The sequence below is a fragment of the Nerophis lumbriciformis genome, linkage group LG04 (assembly GCF_033978685.3).
Source record: "Nerophis lumbriciformis linkage group LG04, RoL_Nlum_v2.1, whole genome shotgun sequence".
Lineage (NCBI taxonomy): Eukaryota > Metazoa > Chordata > Actinopteri > Syngnathiformes > Syngnathidae > Nerophis > Nerophis lumbriciformis.
Genome location: NC_084551.2, coordinates 56,910,263 through 56,929,747, shown reverse-complemented (window position 1 = coordinate 56,929,747; position 19,485 = coordinate 56,910,263). Strand labels below are relative to the sequence as shown.

Below are 19,485 nucleotides of genomic sequence, written 5' to 3'. Positions count from 1 at the left end.
GCAACGCAACCTTGCATCTTAGCAGCGCAACCTTGCATCTTTGCAGCGCAACCTTGCATCTTTGCAACGCAACCTTGCATCTTTGCAGCGCAACCTTGCATCTTTGCAGTGCAACCTTGCATCTTTGCAACGCAACCTTGCATCTTTGCAACGCAACCTTGCATCTTTGCAACGCAACCTTGCATCTTTGCAACGCAACCTTGCATCTTTGCAACGCAACATTGCATCTTTGCAACGCAACCTTGCATCTTTGCAACTCAACCTTGCATCTTTGCAACGCAACCTTGCATCTTTGCAACGCAACCTTGCATCTTTGCAACGCAACATTGCATCTTTGCAACGCAACCTTGCATCTTTGCAACTCAACTTTGCATCTTTGCAGTGCAACCTTGCATCTTTGCAGCGCAACCTTGCATCTTTGCAGCGCAACCGTGCATCTTTGCAACGCAACCTTGCATCTTTGCAACGCAACCTTGCATCTTTGCAACGCAACATTGCATCTTTGCAACGCAACATTGCATCTTTGCAACGCAACATTGCATCTTTGCAACGCAACCTTGCATCTTTGCAACTCAACTTTGCATCTTTGCAACGCAACCTTGCATCTTTGCAGCGCAACCTTGCATCTTTGCAGCGCAACCGTGCATCTTTGCAACGCAACCTTGCATCTTTGCAACGCAACCTTGCATCTTTGCAACGCAACCTTGCACCTTTGCAACGCAACCTTGCATCTTTGCAACGCAACCTTGCATCTTTGCAGCGCAACCTTGCATCTTTGCAGCGCAACCTTGCATCTTTGCAGCGCAACCTTGCATCTTTGCAGCACAACCTTGCTTCCTCTGGTCCAGGAATGTGTGCTACTTTCCCTTCTAAGTAGGCCACTCACTGGCTGGACCTTCAAAAGTTCAAGTCATTATTGTCCTCCTGCTGCTATTCAGTGGAGGTCCTGTCAGCTCATTGTTATTCAGCCCAGGCAGGCAGGCAGGCAGGCAGGCAGGGAGGGAGGGAGGGACTATGGAGGGACTGTGGAGGGACTATGGAGGACAGCAGTACACTTCTCCTTGTTCCTGGGGGTGGCGGGCATGAAGGCATGTTGGTAATCGGCTCAGTAATGAGGAGAGCTGCTGAACGCTCCCCTCCATTCTTCTGAGAGGAGAGTTGGGGCCATGTGAAAAAGGGGTGGAGGCCAGTTGAGATTTAGTGCCTTGCTGGATGGAACAACCCCCACTAACCTCAGCCTGCCTCACTTGGCAAGACAAGAACACAGGACCTCTTTCTGCGCTCCTACTATGACATTCTAACCAGGTAACTACTTCTTCTCCACTTGTTGCACTTTATCTGGCTTTAGTGCAGCTTTTTCACATGCTCATTGAAACTATTAGTTAGTGCAGCTTTTTCACATGCTCATTCAAACTACTAGTTATTACAGCTTTTTCACCTGCTCATTCAAACTACTAGTTAGTGCAGCTTTTTCACATGCTCATTCAAACTACTAGTTATCACAGCTTTTTCACATGCTCATTCAAACTACTAGTTATCACAGCTTTTTCACATGCTCATTGAAACTATTAGCTAGTGCAGCTTTTTCACCTGCTCATTCAAACTACTAGTTAGTGCAGCTTTTTCACATGCTCATTCAAACTACTAGTTATCGCAGCTTTTTCACCTGCTCATTCAAACTACTAGTTAGTGCAGCTTTTTCACATGCTCATTCAAACTACTAGTTAGTGCAGCTTTTTCACCTGCTCATTCAAACTACTAGTTAGTGCAGCTTTTCACCTGCTCATTCAAACTACTAGTTAGTGCAGTTTTTTCACCTGCTCATTCAAACTACTAGTTATCGCAGCTTTTTCACCTGCTTATTCAAACTACTAGTTAGTTCAGCTTTTTCACATGCTCATTGAAACTACTTGTTAGTGTGTCTTTTTCACATACTCATTGAAACTACGAGTTAGTAGGGGATTTATATATTTTTATTTTACTATTTATACTGTGTGTGTGTGTGTGTGTGTGTGTGTGTGTGTGTGTGTGTGTGTGTGTGTGTGTGTGTGTGTGTGTGTGTGTGTGTGTGTGTGTGTGTGTGTATATATATACATATATATATAATATATATATATATTAAGTTAAAGTTAAAGTACCAACGATTGTCACACACACACTAGGTGTGAATCTCTAGCTATAGATGTATATATCAATAATGTGTATATGTATATATAAAATGTGTACTTTATTATTATTTTTTATTTATTTATCTGGAGTTTTAAATAGGTGGATATTTCTATGACCTATGGAAAATAAAATGTATTAAATGTAAAAAAAAAATAGTATTGTTTTTTTTAATATATATATATATATATATATATATATATATATATATATATATATATATACATACATACATACATACATACATACATACATACATACATACATACGTGTGTGTGTGTATATATATATATATATATATATATATATATATATATATATATATATATATATATATATATATATATATATATATATAAAACATTAATACTATTTTTTTTTACATTTAATATATTTTATTTTCCATAGGTCATAGAAATGTCCACCTATTTAAAACTCCAGATAAATATTTAATACAATAATAAAGTACACATTTTATACATACATATACACACACATACATACATTATATATATATATATATATATATATATATATATATATATATATATATATATATATATATATATATATATATATATATATATATATACACACACATATACACATTTATTTTTATATATATATATATATATATATATATATATATATATATATATATATATATATAAATAAATGATAAATGGGTTGTACTTGTATAGCGCTTTTCTACCTTCAAGGTACTCAAAGCGCTTTGACACTACTTCCACATTTACCCATTCACACACACATTCACACACTGATGGAGGGAGCTGCCATGCAAGGCGCTAACCAGCACCCATCAGGAGCAAGGGTGAAGTGTCTTGCTCAGGACACAACGGACATGACGAGGTTGGTACTAGGTGGGGATTGAACCAGGGACCTTCGGGTTGCGCACGGCCACTCTCCCACATATATATATAAATAAATGTGTGTGTGTGTGTGTGTGTATATATATTTAAAAACAAAACATTAATACCATATTTTTTACATTTAATATATTTTATTTTTAATGGAAAATAAAATATATTAAATTAAATGTAAAATGTTTGTTTTTATATATATATATATATATATATATATATATATATATATATATATATATATATATATATATATATAAACAATAAATAAATGTAAAAACATGTTTTATATATATATGTATATATATAAATTATAAAAAAAAACAAAAAACATTAATACCATTTTTTTTTACATTTAGTATATTTTATTTTCCATAGGAAAATAAAATAAATTAAATGTAAAAGAATGTTTAAATGTTTTGTTAATATATATGTGTGTGTGTGTATATATATATATATATATATATATATATATATATATATATATATATATATATATATATATATATATATATGTATAAAAACAATTTAAAAAATTGTAATTTTTTGTGTGTGTGTATATATATATATATATATATATATATATATATATATATAAATAAAAAATTAATAATTTTTTTTTGACATTTAATATATATTATTTTCCTATGGAAAATAAAATATATTAAATGTAAAAAAAATAATTTATGTTTTATATATATATATTTAGACTTAGACTATATATATATATATATATATATATATATATATATATGTATGTATGTTTGTATGTATGTATGTATGTATGTATGTATGTGTATATATATATATATATATATATATATATATATAAAGTCTAAGTCTAAATATATGTATATATATATATATAAAACATACATTTTTTTTTTTACATTTAATTTAATATATTTTATTTTCCATAGGAAAATAATATATATTAAATGTCAAAAAATGTTTATTAATTTTTATATATATATATATATATATATATATATATATGTATATATATATATATATACATTTATTTAAATGGTATTAATGTTTGTTTGTTTTTATATATATATATTAAAAACAAAACAAAAAACATTAATACAATTTTTTTTACATTTAATACATTTTAATTTACAATGGAAAATAAAAAATATTTAATAAATAAATATATATATATATATATATATATATATATATATATATATATATATATATATATATATAATGTGTACACACATTAGTTTTAATTTTATATGTGTATTTTACAACATCAATATTTTATGACCAATAGACATTTCCAAAAATCAGCATTTAGTGGCCTCAGAGAAGAGGCCACAGCACATGAATGCTTCCTGTGTGTCAGCGCCAACCACCTGCACTCTTTCTCTTCTCACCATCGCCGCTTGCAAACTTCAACCTTCTGCTCTCCTTCTCTCTCACTTTGTGTAAGACATGACAAGGTGCGCCCGGGGGGCGCTAATGAGCTGGAATCTTCTCTTTGTGTCGCCTAGCACGAGCTCATCTAGGTCAGTGTCTCGCTCTGATGACAAACTCATGGTTGTGCATAGGGATGTCCCGATCCAGGTTTTTGCACTTCCGATCCGATACCGATATTGTTTTTGCATTTCCGATCCGATACCGATACTGACCGATACCGATACTGGCCTATTCGAGCATGTATTATAGTTTAAAGTTATTTAGCCTACTTAGTTGTCAGAATCATGTTGAAAAGGGTTTTAGTACTCTTGATAACAACTAGCCAGCTGAATTAGGGGAGTTTGAATAATACACAATGGTTGGTAACAAGAAACTGACCTGTTTATTCAAGGATAAACACAAAATAGACAAAATTATACATGATAAACAGAAATGGCATCATTGAACTAGGGCTGGGCGATATGGCCTTTTTTTAATATTGCAATATTTTAAGGCCATATTGCGATACACAATATATATCTCGATATTTTGCCTTAGCCTTGAATGAACACTTGATGCATATAATTACAGCAGTATGATGATTCTATGTGTTTTGATTGATTGATTGAGACTTTTATTAGTAGGTTGCACAGTGAAGTACATATTCCGTACAATTGACCACTAAATGGTAACACCCGAACAAGTTTTTCAACTTGTTTAAGTCGGGGTCCACTTAAATTGATTCATGATACAGATATATACTATCAGATATATACTATCATCATAATACAGTCATCACACAAGATAATCACATTGAATTATTTACATTATTTACAATCCAGGGTGTGGAGGGGGGCGCCGGATGTCAGTGTCAAAAAGACAGCCAAAAGAGTTTGATATGAGAATAAATCTAAAGTTAAAATATAGGGTAGAAATGCACCCATTTGCAGGAAATGTAGTCTTGATTTTCAACATTTTCTTTCAAGGCTTGCATGTCTACATTAAAACATTCTTCTTCATACTGCATTAATATATGCTACTTTTAAACTTTCATGCAGAGAAGGAAATCACAACAAAAAAAACAAAAAAATTTTTCATACGGTGTTGATGTGGAAATTTTTGCCTCAGCATTTTGATGGTGTGGACGTGTGGCCCCGAATGGAGATAAGCGTCTCGACAGACGTTACAATATTTGAACAATGATGACGAAAACTGTTTTCTCTGTCGTGTCCGTGTGTCGAAAATTGTTATGCGCTTATTTTTTTATTAGATTTTGTGCGTGGCATAGATTTGCTATGCGCAGAGGACGCTCAAACAGTGCGCAATTGCACAGGCGAGCACCTTAGAGGGAGCGTTGCTCGCACGGCTGCGCTAGCATCACAGCTAACGTTAGCCATGTTGCTACCTCTCTGCTCGGGGAGGACGTATACGTATGTGAGGTATGACGTGACAGTATGTGACGTATGACGTGACAGTATGTGACGTATGTAAGAAGGTGCACTTGCTGTCTGTGAGAGGGAGACACAGGAAGGAGTGAGAAGAGCCTGTCGTGTAATGCCAGCAGCTAAAAGCAACTGCGTTAGAATCCACAGACGTGGATGTGTTGAAGGTGTGCTGGAAAATGCGGAACGGAAATTACGGAGCAGCAGAAAAGTGGAATGTATTATTTAAATCGGTGCGTTGGAAAACACGGACCGGAGTTTTTTTTAAAACTGGATCTGGATCGGCATTTTCCCATGCCTTGCCGATACGCAATTTTTGGCAAATATCGGCAGCCAATCCGATCCAAATATCGGATCGGGACATCCCTAGTTGTGCATCTTGTGTGTGTGTGTGTGTGTGTGTTTTCTACCCTTCTTGAGACATCAACAAGGAAAAATACCTTCCATATGAGGACCGGTGAACAAGTTAGTACCGAACTCGTGTTCCCAATACGGAAAACCATTGCATCTAATAGAGAGCCAAATACTAGAGTCTGTGAACATTGCTCCAAAGTCTGGATTTTTTTGTTGATTTAATGTGCATACAAAAGTAAACATTGACAGGTGCAAAGGCAGCAATACAGTCGTGGTCAAAAGTTGACATACACTTGTAAAGTTTGGTTCTTTTATGAATTTATTATGGGTCTACTGAAAATGTGAGCAATGTGGTCAAAAGTATACATACAGCAACATACATGATCGATGTTGGTGATGTAGAAAGTTACAATCAAATCAAATGAGCTTCATGGCCTCTTATGATTGAGGACACCTGTGACTTCTCTGAGCACATTTAAATAGGACTTAAGAGGACCAATAGTCAACATGATCCACCCAGAAATAAATTTAAAAAATGGCTTATCGATAAAGCATTAAAAAAAAAATTGTTTTAATATTTATTTATATGTATCATTATTCTCCTAATCATCTTTCCAGTAGAGGCCTCTCCCCTCTCACTTTCTGTGCTCCTCTGCCCCGACTCCTACAGGTCAATAGGGGTTGTGGAGTGATTATTATTATTATCTACTGATGATAGTCATACGTATGAGCTCTCATACGTGAATGAGGTCAGCTCCTGTTGTCCTCCATGTGTAAAGTGAGAAACACAGCTGATGCTCCAGAAAGAAGTAACGCCAAAGATAGCAAATGGTGAAAAAGAGTGCACATTTAACTTTATAAATAACCAGGACCTTCATGATGCATTTCAGGCTAACTAGCTAACTAAGTAGCAGCATTGTTTTAGAGCGGGAATGTAACTTTTTGTCAAACACAGACCTGGTGCAAACTGGAGCTAATACATTTTACTACAAGCAGTGATGAATACTTATTTTCTTGAAAAAGTTTCTTATTTCCATTTTGCATCCGTTCACGTTCTTGTTCTGCAGTGCTGTGTGGTAATGTGCTTCGTACACCTGCAGGACCGCAAGCAGGGTCGCAGAGAAAATGCAAACTGGATTTTGAGTGATGTTGGCATTTTCTATATGAACAAGTCCAAGGACCGCAAGCAAGGTCGCAGAGAAAATGCGGACTGGATTTTGAGTGATGTTGGCATTTTCTATATGAACAAGTGGAATGGATTGGATACCGACGCACTAAAGGGGCTCTCTACCTTACGCTATGAAGTGAGGGGAAACTGAGTGAATAATGACAGGTTATATGATTATTTATTTAAACTCATATTCGGGCCACTTTATAATGAATATGTCAGCATGTATTTGTAAAATAAAAAAAAAATAAAAAAAAAATATATATATATATATATATATATATGTGTATATATATATATATATATATATATAACACCAAATTATTTAGAGGGGCTTAAGAATATTTTAGGGGGGCTTGGGGTTTACGTGGCCTACCATTTGGTTGCTGTTGTTCCCAAACTCTTCACTTTTCTTATAATAAAGCCGACAGTTGACATTGGAATATTTAGAAGCGAGGAAATTTCACGACTGGATTTGTTGCACAGGTGGCATCCTATGACAGTTACACGCTGGAAATCACTGAGAGCGGCCCATTCTTTCACATGTGTTTGTAGAAACAGTCTCCATGCCTAAGTGCTTGATTTGATACACCCGTGGCCGGGCAAAGTGGTTAGGACACCTGATTCTTATCATTTGGATGGGTGGCTAAATACCTTTGGCAATATACTGTACCTGTCATGTTTTGTTCTGGATGAGACCCCAGGCTGACTGACTAGCAATCCTTAAAAGTATATTTATACAGCACTTGATCACTAGAAAGTTGCAATATGATCTCTTCTTTCAGGAGACTTTCATATTGTGTAAATATTAGCACCACCCACAGAAGAGGAGGAAGCAGCATCACCAATAAGAAGAGCCATAGAGTTACGAAAAATAGAAGCACAATGTCACGAACGGATGAGGTCAACAAGATGACGGAGAATGTCTACAAGGTGTGAACGCCTCATTATTTCCATATTTAACTTGGAAGCAAGACGTTTGATGTTTGCTCTTTATGTTTTCCAACAGGGCATTCTGGACCAGTTCAACCCCAGCTTGAAGAATTTTGTCACCATGGGGAAACACTATGAGAAAGCCCTCACAGGTCTGTGCAAACATCCTCACTTCATGTTTATTTTAGAGATGTTCCCATCATGGTTCCATGCCATTCAGACACCACTCATCCAGCAAAAAGTGCTATTGGCGGTGTAATAGTGAGCAAACAACGTCAATAGTACAAGTAACCCAGTGGTCAAATGTGGCTGTAGATGTGAATATTGAGACTATTGTGATAGGATACCCTAATTTACTAAAGTGAATAAATAGTGTTAAATAGTACAATACATAAATATACGTTTTGTCATGTATTGGTGGTGACGAACCCCAAGATGCAGAGACGGCAGGCTGGATGCAAGGAAACATGATTTCATTTCCAAAAGAAAACACAGGAATCAGGAACCAGCAAACAGGAAAACTGGAAACAGCTAACAGGAAACCAAAAAACAAGCAGCTAGGAGACAGCAAACTGCAAATAGCTATCAGGAACCAGCAAACAGCAACAGCTCACAGCAAACAATACTCCAGCCCCGACTGGAGGACGAGGCAGGTATAAATAGTGGCCTGATTGGCAATTGCCACCAGGTGTGGCAGACTGCCAATCAGGTACAGGTGAGAGAAACAAGCGCTCAGGGAGACGTGCAGGAAAAGGAATCAAAATAAGAGCACTGACAGGAAATAAAACACTGAGGAAAAACTAAAACATAACCAAACAGTCAGTGACAAGCCTGACAAGTTTGTTAATATGATAATAACCATTGCTAAAAAAATAGTTTAAAACTTGTAGAATATGTTAATTCGGAAGTAATTCTGCGTTACACATCGAGCAGCCAATCATGTTGAGATTTAGGCTCAGCGTTGGCCAATAGGATTAGGTGCCCTCCCCATCTGGGCGTGGCTATTGCCTGCTGTTAGAGGTCTGGAGACGGTCGTGTCAGTCTGCTATCCATGGGGATAGAAGAAGTGCACAGAAAATACCCTGAAATCGAGACCGAGAGCCGAGGCTTTGCACCATTCGAGCTAGGAGCTGCATCAAGACAGCCCTGGTAAAAGAGTCTGATAGCAATCGCAAAACAACTGAAGCAAACTGCCTTGGATGCGGGAAAGATCACTTCAGCCTCCTGCTGCAGCACGGTACCACACCGGCTGGTCCCATCATCCAAGCGGCTGCTAACACTGCAGCCCCTAGTGACGTCTGCTGTACAGACCCTGTGACACCCGAGGAAGTCAGAGCCGCTCTAAAGAAACTTTAGAACAGGAAAGTGCCCGGGATCTGTGCAATAACCTCTGAGATGCTAAAATCAGTTAGTGAGAGCATTGTGGCTTGCCCACAAAATCAATCAGGTGTGGGAGCACAGAGGCTTTCCAGCGACTGGACCAGAGGAGTCATCTTACTCCTCTGGAAACATAAGGGTGACGGGCTAGTCTGCAGCAACCGCTGAGGCATCACCCTACTTTCCATCCCCAGCAAGTTCTACCAGGATCTTGCTCACTTATGCTCTCCCAGCCATCAGAAGCAGCCGCCATCCCCATTAGGCTGGCTTTATGCCTAACTGCTCCACAACAGACCACATCTCTGTTGTTCGTCTGCTGATAGAGAAGACCAATGAATTCTGTAAAGACCGCCATCCCTACATCAGATTCATATATCTGAAGGCTGGCTTTGACACTGTCTGCCAGGCTTCACTGTGGAGTATCCTTTTGGTACTTGGAGCACAGTCTAAGATTGTTGCCTTGTTCAAGCTGCTTTACAGCAATGCACAGAGCTGTGTCCGTATTAACGGCAGAGACTCTGACTGGTTTTCCATCTCCAGTAGCGTTTGCCAGGGCTGTGTGGCTTCTCCTGACCTCTCTAACTGCATTGACCACCTGATGTCCAGAGTTTGTAAGCGGATCCCTGGAGTGTCCTTTGGCAGCTAGCACCTAACCGACCTGGAGTATGCAGACGACACCATCCTTCTTAGCACATCGTACTGCCAGTTGAGAGATACTCTGGGCATATACAGTGAAGAGGCAGTGAAACTTGGCCTCCAATGGAATTGGACTAAAACTCATTTTCATGTATGTCGGTGATGGACCAGATCCACCCCCCCTGCAGTTTGGTAACAACATTGTAGAGCCTGTCAAGAACTTTGTGTATCATAGTGATGGACAACGGGGGCCTAAAACCAGAGATCATTGCGGAAGACCCCTAGCTGCAGCAGCTCTGCAGTCTCTCCAAAAACCACTATGGCGGCACCAGACTATCTCACGCAAGACCAAGCTCAGAATTTTAAACTCCGCAGTACTCTCCATCCTGCTTTATGCCTCGGAGACTTGGCTCTTGAACAGGGCTCTAAGGGCAGGATTTGATTGCTTTGATAGCAGGGCTGTCAGAACCATCTTGAAAATATAAGGTTGCCCCAGCGGGTTTCCAATGAAGTGCTTAGAGCCCGCAAGTGCCAGCCGAGAGCATCCTGCCTGGCTGCCCAATGTCGCACTGGGCTGGGTCGGCCATGTCCTCCACCTTCCTCCTGACCATCAGACAATAGCTATTATCCAGTTTGACCCAAGGGCCGCAAGCTGGAGAAGACCACAAGGCAAACCCAGCACCCGATGGCTCCACGTCATTGCAGGTGACCTCCAACTATACGGTTTTGCTGTGGAGGACGCCGAACAGCTGGCACAAGACCGTTTGTCAGCTCTGGAAAAAACTGGTTAACCTGGACGGCTCAATGCACAGGGATGAGACAGCCTTTTCCCTTTCACAGGAGCCTTTTCGAAAAACGAAAGAAAGTAATTGTTAAATTTCTGTGTACGCCTCCATATATTGTTGCACGCTCTAGGCCCCGACGAACTAAGAATCATTTTGATCCTTCCGTCCAAACATTGCAGTTGAAAGCAACGACACTGCCTCACCTACAATCAAAAAGGGTATACGATAGCACTATAAGTGTTACATGCGCAATAACTACGAACAAAAGTAAAAACTACTGTCGACTACTCTTTTAGATACTTTGCTTTTCGTCCTCAAAGTCCTCCTGTGTCCAGGGATTTATTCACTGAATTTTAGGTGTGTAACGATTCGTTTGAACAGCTATTTGATTTGATTCATAAGTTGATGGTACCGCAATTGTTTTAGAACAGTACGATCTGAACTGATTCAGTGAGTTGAATTGGATTCATTAACTTTTTAGCAAAATATCAAGCAGTATGAGATTGGATACAGGACACTGCAGTGAAGTTTCCTATATTCCTGTTATTTCTTGTAAAGGAATTACGGACGCAAAAAAGCAAGTAAACAATCATTAATGGCCAATGCATTCACATCTTATGTAAATGAAGTGCAACCAACACTTGAGGTTGAATCCGCAAGAGGAAACAAGAAATGTTCAATAAAAAACTACCCTAGGCAACGTTTTAACGGTAGATTTGCCTGCTACTTCTGTTTTTACAACATAAAGAATAGTTGCCTCTATATTGAAGCTATTATCCTGTATATCTGATTTATGACACCTCAAGACTTCCAGAGCTTTGATTCCCGAGCCATTTTGAGAGATAATGTGCAAGCCAGTCATGTGATTTGTCACATAGAGGAGGAACCACATATCCCCTCCCCATCAACAACAATGCTAATCAAGCAGACTTTATGAGAACCCACAACGATTATTTGGGGAAGGTCCCAATGACCATGACCGTACTTGGAAGAAGTTTGGAACCACCAGGACTCTTCCTGGAGCTGGCCGGCTGTCTAAACTGAGCGATGGTGGGAGAAGGGCCCTCGTCAGGGAGGTGACCAAGAACCCCATGGTCACTCTGTCAGGGCTACAACATTCCTCTGTGGAGAGAGGAGAACCTTCCAGAAGGACAACCATCTCTGCCGCAAACCACCAATCAGGCCTGTAGGATAGAGTGGCCAGACGGAAGCCATTTCTGAGTAAAAAGTTTGCACCGGAAAGACTCTCAGACCAGGAGAAACTAAATTCTCTGGTGTGAGTGACAAAGATTGAAGTCTTTAGCGTGAATGCCAGGCATCATGTTTGGAGGAACCCAGGCAGCGCTCATCACCAGGCCAATAGCATCCCTGCAGGGAAGCACGGAGGTGGCAGCATCATGCTGTGGGGATGCTTTTCAGGGTCAGGAACTGGAAGACTAGTCAGGATAGAGGGAAATATGAATACAGCAATGTACAGAGACATGCCGGATGAACACCTGCTCCAGAGCGCGCTTTAACTCAGACTGGTTCTATAGTTCATTTTTCAGCAGGACAACGGCCCTAATCACACAGCCAGGATATCAAAGGAATGTCTTCAGGACAACTCTGTAAATGTCCTTGAGTGGCCCAGCCAGAACCCAAACCTGAATCTTATTGAACATGTCTGGAGAGATCTGAAAATGGCTGCGCACCGACGCCTCCCGTCCAACCTGATGGCGCTTGAGAGGTGCTGCAAATCAATCAATCAAAGTTTACTTATATAGCCCTAAATCACAAGTGTCTCAAAGGGCTGCACAAGCCACAACGACATCCTCGGCTCAGATCCCACATCGGGGCAAGAAAAAACTCAACCAAATAAGACGACAATGAGGAACCTTGGAGCGGACCGCCGCCCCTCTTTGAGGACAAAAAGTATTATTTACCATTTTGGAATAAAGCTATAGCAACAAAATGTGGAAAGAAAGAGAAATAAATGCCATACAAATTAATGCTAGTCCTCATTATCTGTTGTGCACGCATGTAGACCGCATTCCCAAAAAGATCCCATCGGGTTCCCCCGGCATGGAACCAGGGTCCGCAGTTTGAGTCGAGGTCACCGGGCAACAAGCCAGGACAATCTCTTAAAGGGGAACTGCACTTTTTGGGGGAATTTTGTTTGTACACAGCTACCCAGACAGTGTATGTACTGTAGTTGTAGTAACACGCATGATGTTTATCATGATCAATATTAAAGTGACTCACTCCATGGACAGTGGTCTGTTCGGTCCAGCAGGCCGCGGACATTTTTCCCACTTTATTTGGGTAAGCACTCCATTTATGTCGGCATAGCTTGTCTTCAATTCACATTTACGGCGTCAAAAGTCACTTTCACTTCAATCCCTCGGCTTCCGTCTGCTCCAACGTCTCACCCTTCCTTTGTGCTCGCTTCTATAAGCGGTAGTTCATCCTCAGTATATTCAGCTTCTAAAAGATAAGGTTGGGAATCTTCATTTGTGCAAAAATAGGCGTCTTTGCTGTTTGTTACCGAATCTAACATGATAAGAAAACACTCGCGTTTGTTTCCGGAAGTAGGAATACAAATTTGTTGCCAGAAGTCGGAAGTGTGTTGCTATGGAAACCGAAATAAATGCGCTGAGGGAAGAAATTCCAGCATCGGTTAAAATGACCGAAATATGGTAAATATTGTACATATTACACATTATTATGAAGGTGTCTGTTACTACATTATATATATACTTGCAGTGTGTATATTGTACATATTACATATTGTTATGAAGGTGTCTGTTACTACATTATATATATACTTGGAGTGTGTATATTGTACATATTACATATTGTTATGAAGGTGTCTGTTACTACATTATATATATATATACTTGCAGTGTGTATATTGTACATATTACATATTGTTATGAAGGTGTCTGTTACTACATTATATATATACTTGCAGTGTGTATATTGTACATATTACACATTGTTATGAAGGTGTCTGTTACTACATTATATATATACTTGCAGTGTGTATATTGTACATATTGTTATGAGGGTGTCTGTTACTACATTAGCTACATACTTGCAGTGTGTATATTGTACACATTACATATTGTTATGAAGGTGTCTGTTACTACATTATATATATACTTGCAGTGTGTATATTGTACATATTACATATTGTTATGAAGGTGCCTGTTACTGCATTATATATATATATACTTGCAGTGTGTATATTGTACATATTACATATTGTTATGAAGGTGTCTGTTACTACATTATATATATACTTGCAGTGTGTATATTGTACATATTACATATTGTTATGAAGGTGTCTGTTACTACATTATATATATATATATATATATATATATATATATATACTTGCAGTGTGTATATTGTACATATTACATATTGTTATGAAGGTGTCTGTTACTACATTATATATATACTTGCAGTGTGTATATTGTACATATTACATATTGTTATGAAGGTGTCTGTTACTACATTATATATATATATACTTGCAGTGTGTATATTGTACAGATTACATATTGTTATGAAGGTGTCTGTTACTACATTAAATATATACCTGCAGTGTGTATATTGTACATATTACACATTGTTATGAAGGTGTCTGTTACTACATTATATATATACTTGCAGTGTGTATATTGTACATATTACATATTGTTATGAGGGTGTCTGTTACTACATTGTATATATACTTGCAGTGTGTATATTGTACATATTACATATTGTTATGAAGGTGTCTGTCACTACATTATATATATACTTGCAGTGTGTATATTGTACATATTACATATTGTTATGAGGGTGTCTGTTACTACATTGTATATATACTTGCAGTGTGTATATTGTACATATTACATATTGTTATGAAGGTGTCTGTCACTACATTATATATATACTTGCAGTGTGTATATTGTACATATTACACATTGTTATGAAGGTGTCTGTTACTACATTATATATATACTTGCAGTGTGTATATTGTACATATTACATATTGTTATGAGGGTGTCTGTTACTACATTGTATATATACTTGCAGTGTGTATATTGTACATATTACATATTGTTATGAAGGTGTCTGTCACTACATTATATATATACTTGCAGTGTATATATTGTACATATTACACATTGTTATGAAGGTGTCTGTTGCTACATTATGTATATACTTGCAGTGTGTATATTGTACATATTACATATTGTTATGAAGGTGTCTGTTACTACATTGTATATATACTTGCAGTGTGTATATTGTACATATTACATATTGTTATGGAGGTGTCTGTTACTACATTATATATATACTTGGAGTGTGTATATTGTACATATTACATATTGTTATGAAGGTGTCTGTTACTACATTATATATATATACTTGCAGTGTGTATATTGTACATATTACATATTGTTATGAAGGTGTCTGTTACTACATCATATATATACTTGCAGTGTTTATATTGTACATATTACACATTGTTATGAAGGTGTCTGTTACTACATTATATATATACTTGCAGTGTGTATATTGTACATATTACATATTGTTATGAGGGTGTCTGTTACTACATTAGATATATACTTGCAGTGTGCATATTGCACACATTACATATTGTTATGAAGGTGTCTGTTACTACATTATATATATACTTGCAGTGTGTATATTGTACATATTACATATTGTTATGAAGGTGCCTGTTACTGCATTATATATATATATACTTGCAGTGTGTATATTGTACATATTACATATTGTTATGAAGGTGTCTGTTACTACATTATATATATATATATACTTGCAGTGTGTATATTGTACATATTACATATTGTTATGAAGGTGTCTGTTACTACATTATATATATACTTGCAGTGTGTATATTGTACATATTACATATTTTTTATGAAGGTGTCTGTTACTACATTATATATATATACTTGCAGTGTGTATATTGTACATATTACATATTGTTATGAAGGTGTCTGTTACTACATTATATATATACTTACAGTGTGTATATTGTACATATTACACATTGTTATGAAGGTGTCTGTTACTACATTATATATATACTTGCAGTGTGTATATTGTACATATTACATATTGTTATGAGGGTGTCTGTTACTACATTGTATATATACTTGCAGTGTGTATATTGTACATATTACATATTGTTATGAAGGTGTCTGTCACTACATTATATATATACTTGCAGTGTGTATATTGTACATATTACACATTGTTATGAAGGTGTCTGTTGCTACATTATGTATATACTTGCAGTGTGTATATTGTACATATTACATATTGTTATGAAGGTGTCTGTTACTACATTGTATATATACTTGCAGTGTGTATATTGTACATATTACATATTGTTATGAAGGTGTCTGTTACTACATTATATATATACTTGCAGTATGTATATTGTACATATTACATATTGTTATGAAGGTGTCTGTTACTGCATTATATATATATATATACTTGCAGTGTGTATATTGTACATATTACATATTGATATGAAGGTGTCTGTTACTACATTATATATATATATATATATATATATATATATATATATATATATATATATACTTGCAGTGTGTATATTGTACATATTACATATTGTTATGAAGGTGTCTGTTACTACATTATATATATATACTTGCAGTGTGTATATTGTACATATTACATATTGTTATGAAGGTGTCTGTTACTACATTATATATATATACTTGCAGTGTGTATATTGTACATATTACATATTGTTATGAAGGTGTCTGTTACTACATTATATATATACTTGCAGTGTGCATATTGCACACATTACATATTGTTATGAAGGTGTCTGTTACTACATTATATATATACTTGCAGTGTGTATATTGTACATATTACATATTGTTATGAAGGTGCCTGTTACTGCATTATATATATATATACTTGCAGTGTGTATATTGTACATATTACATATTGTTATGAAGGTGTCTGTTACTACATTATATATATATATATACTTGCAGTGTGTATATTGTACATATTACATATTGTTATGAAGGTGTCTGTTACTACATTATATATATACTTGCAGTGTGTATATTGTACATATTACATATTTTTTATGAAGGTGTCTGTTACTACATTATATATATATACTTGCAGTGTGTATATTGTACATATTACATATTGTTATGAAGGTGTCTGTTACTACATTATATATATACTTACAGTGTGTATATTGTACATATTACACATTGTTATGAAGGTGTCTGTTACTACATTATATATATACTTGCAGTGTGTATATTGTACATATTACATATTGTTATGAGGGTGTCTGTTACTACATTGTATATATACTTGCAGTGTGTATATTGTACATATTACATATTGTTATGAAGGTGTCTGTCACTACATTATATATATACTTGCAGTGTGTATATTGTACATATTACACATTGTTATGAAGGTGTCTGTTGCTACATTATGTATATACTTGCAGTGTGTATATTGTACATATTACATATTGTTATGAAGGTGTCTGTTACTACATTGTATATATACTTGCAGTGTGTATATTGTACATATTACATATTGTTATGAAGGTGTCTGTTACTACATTATATATATACTTGCAGTATGTATATTGTACATATTACATATTGTTATGAAGGTGTCTGTTACTGCATTATATATATATATATATACTTGCAGTGTGTATATTGTACATATTACATATTGTTATGAAGGTGTCTGTTACTACATTATATATATATATATATATATATATATATATATATATATATATATATATATATATATATATACTTGCAGTGTGTATATTGTACATATTACATATTGTTATGAAGGTGTCTGTTACTACATTATATATATATACTTGCAGTGTGTATATTGTACATATTACATATTGTTATGAAGGTGTCTGTTACTACATTATATATATATACTTGCAGTGTGTATATTGTACATATTACATATTGTTATGAAGGTGTCTGTTACTACATTATATATATACTTGCAGTGTGTATATTGTACATGTTACACATTGTTATGAAGGTGTCTGTTATTACATTATATATATACTTGCAGTGTGTATATTGTACATATTACATATTGTTATGAGGGTGTCTGTTACTACATTGTATATATACTTGCAGTGTGTATATTGTACATATTACATATTGTTATGAAGGTGTCTGTCACTACATTATATATATACTTGCAGTGTGTATATTGTACATATTACATATTGTTATGAAGGTGTCTGTTACTACATTATATATATACTTGCAGTATGTATATTGTACGTATTACATATTGTTATGAAGGTGTCTGTTACTACATTATATATATACTTGCAGTGTGTATATTGTACATATTACATATTGTTATGAGGGTGTCTGTTACTACATTATATATATACTTGCAGTGTGTATATTGTACATATTACATATTGTTATGAGGGTGTCTGTTACTATATTATATCTAAGGGTTATTTTTTTAACAACTTTAAAATCCTAAAAAAATCAATAAAAAAAAGACATGTGAGTTCTTGTCCCTCATAATGATTGTGAACAAAAGGCAACAATTCCACCCAAAGTGCAGTTCCCCTTTAAGGGAGTGAGCTTTAAAGGTGGACTCATGGAAGTGTTGTCTCCTGCAGGCGTGACGCTGGCCGCCAAGGGCTACTTCGACGCCCTGGTCAAGCTGGGTGAGCTGGCCAGCGACAGCCAAGGCTCCAAGGAGCTGGGTGAGTAGCTTTCAGATAAAAATCCCCAAATGAGTCGCTTAAAGGCCGTAAATCAGCTCAGGAGGTTTTGGGTCTTGACGTCTGGGGCCAGTTGGGAAATAGTCAGGCAGGCAGGAGGAAATGTAGAGAGAGTGGGCTCATTGTTGGGGGATTAACAACACCACATGATCTCATTGTGAGGCCCCAAAACAGCAGGGGGCTTGGGGTGGTGGTGAGGGTGGTGGGGGCTGAGGGCGAGGTGCCAGCGACAGCATGGTGGCCGAAACACAGGACAAACATTTTCAGCCACCGGCATGTAAGCTGCACCCACTTAATTTTAGCAAATTATATAAGCTGCAGAAATGGTAAATTCCAAACTGCAAGATGCTACTTTTATCCCACACTTTAAACCCCGCAGCTAATAAGACGGTGCGGGTAATTCATGGATCTTTCTCCGATAACAGCCTTAATAAAAATAGTTTTAAAAATAAAAGCAAATACACTTTGAAAGTGTTTTTTCTGTCTGTGCTATGGCGCCATCTTATGGACGAGTTTGCTTACTGCAGGC

The 19,485-nt window shown here is 36.4% G+C and overlaps 1 protein-coding gene across 2 annotated transcripts in view; it reads left to right on the top strand.

Annotated features, from left to right (window-relative positions):
• The first annotated feature begins 1,174 nt into the window (after nucleotides 1–1,174).
• The window catches only part of LOC133604660 (BAR/IMD domain-containing adapter protein 2), a 45,014-nt gene continuing 26,703 nt past the window's right edge, over nucleotides 1,175–19,485 (top strand). The window contains exons 1-4 of one of the 2 annotated variants that reach the window (XM_072913073.1): nucleotides 1,175–1,305; nucleotides 8,201–8,348; nucleotides 8,425–8,500; nucleotides 18,852–18,938. In XM_072913073.1, the coding sequence (XP_072769174.1) occupies nucleotides 8,301–8,348; nucleotides 8,425–8,500; nucleotides 18,852–18,938 (211 nt within the window). In that variant the 5' untranslated portion in view covers nucleotides 1,175–1,305; nucleotides 8,201–8,300. Of the gene's footprint in view, nucleotides 1,306–7,806; nucleotides 8,349–8,424; nucleotides 8,501–18,851; nucleotides 18,939–19,485 lie in introns of those variants that run through there. The other variant, XM_072913072.1, reaches the window with a different exon arrangement.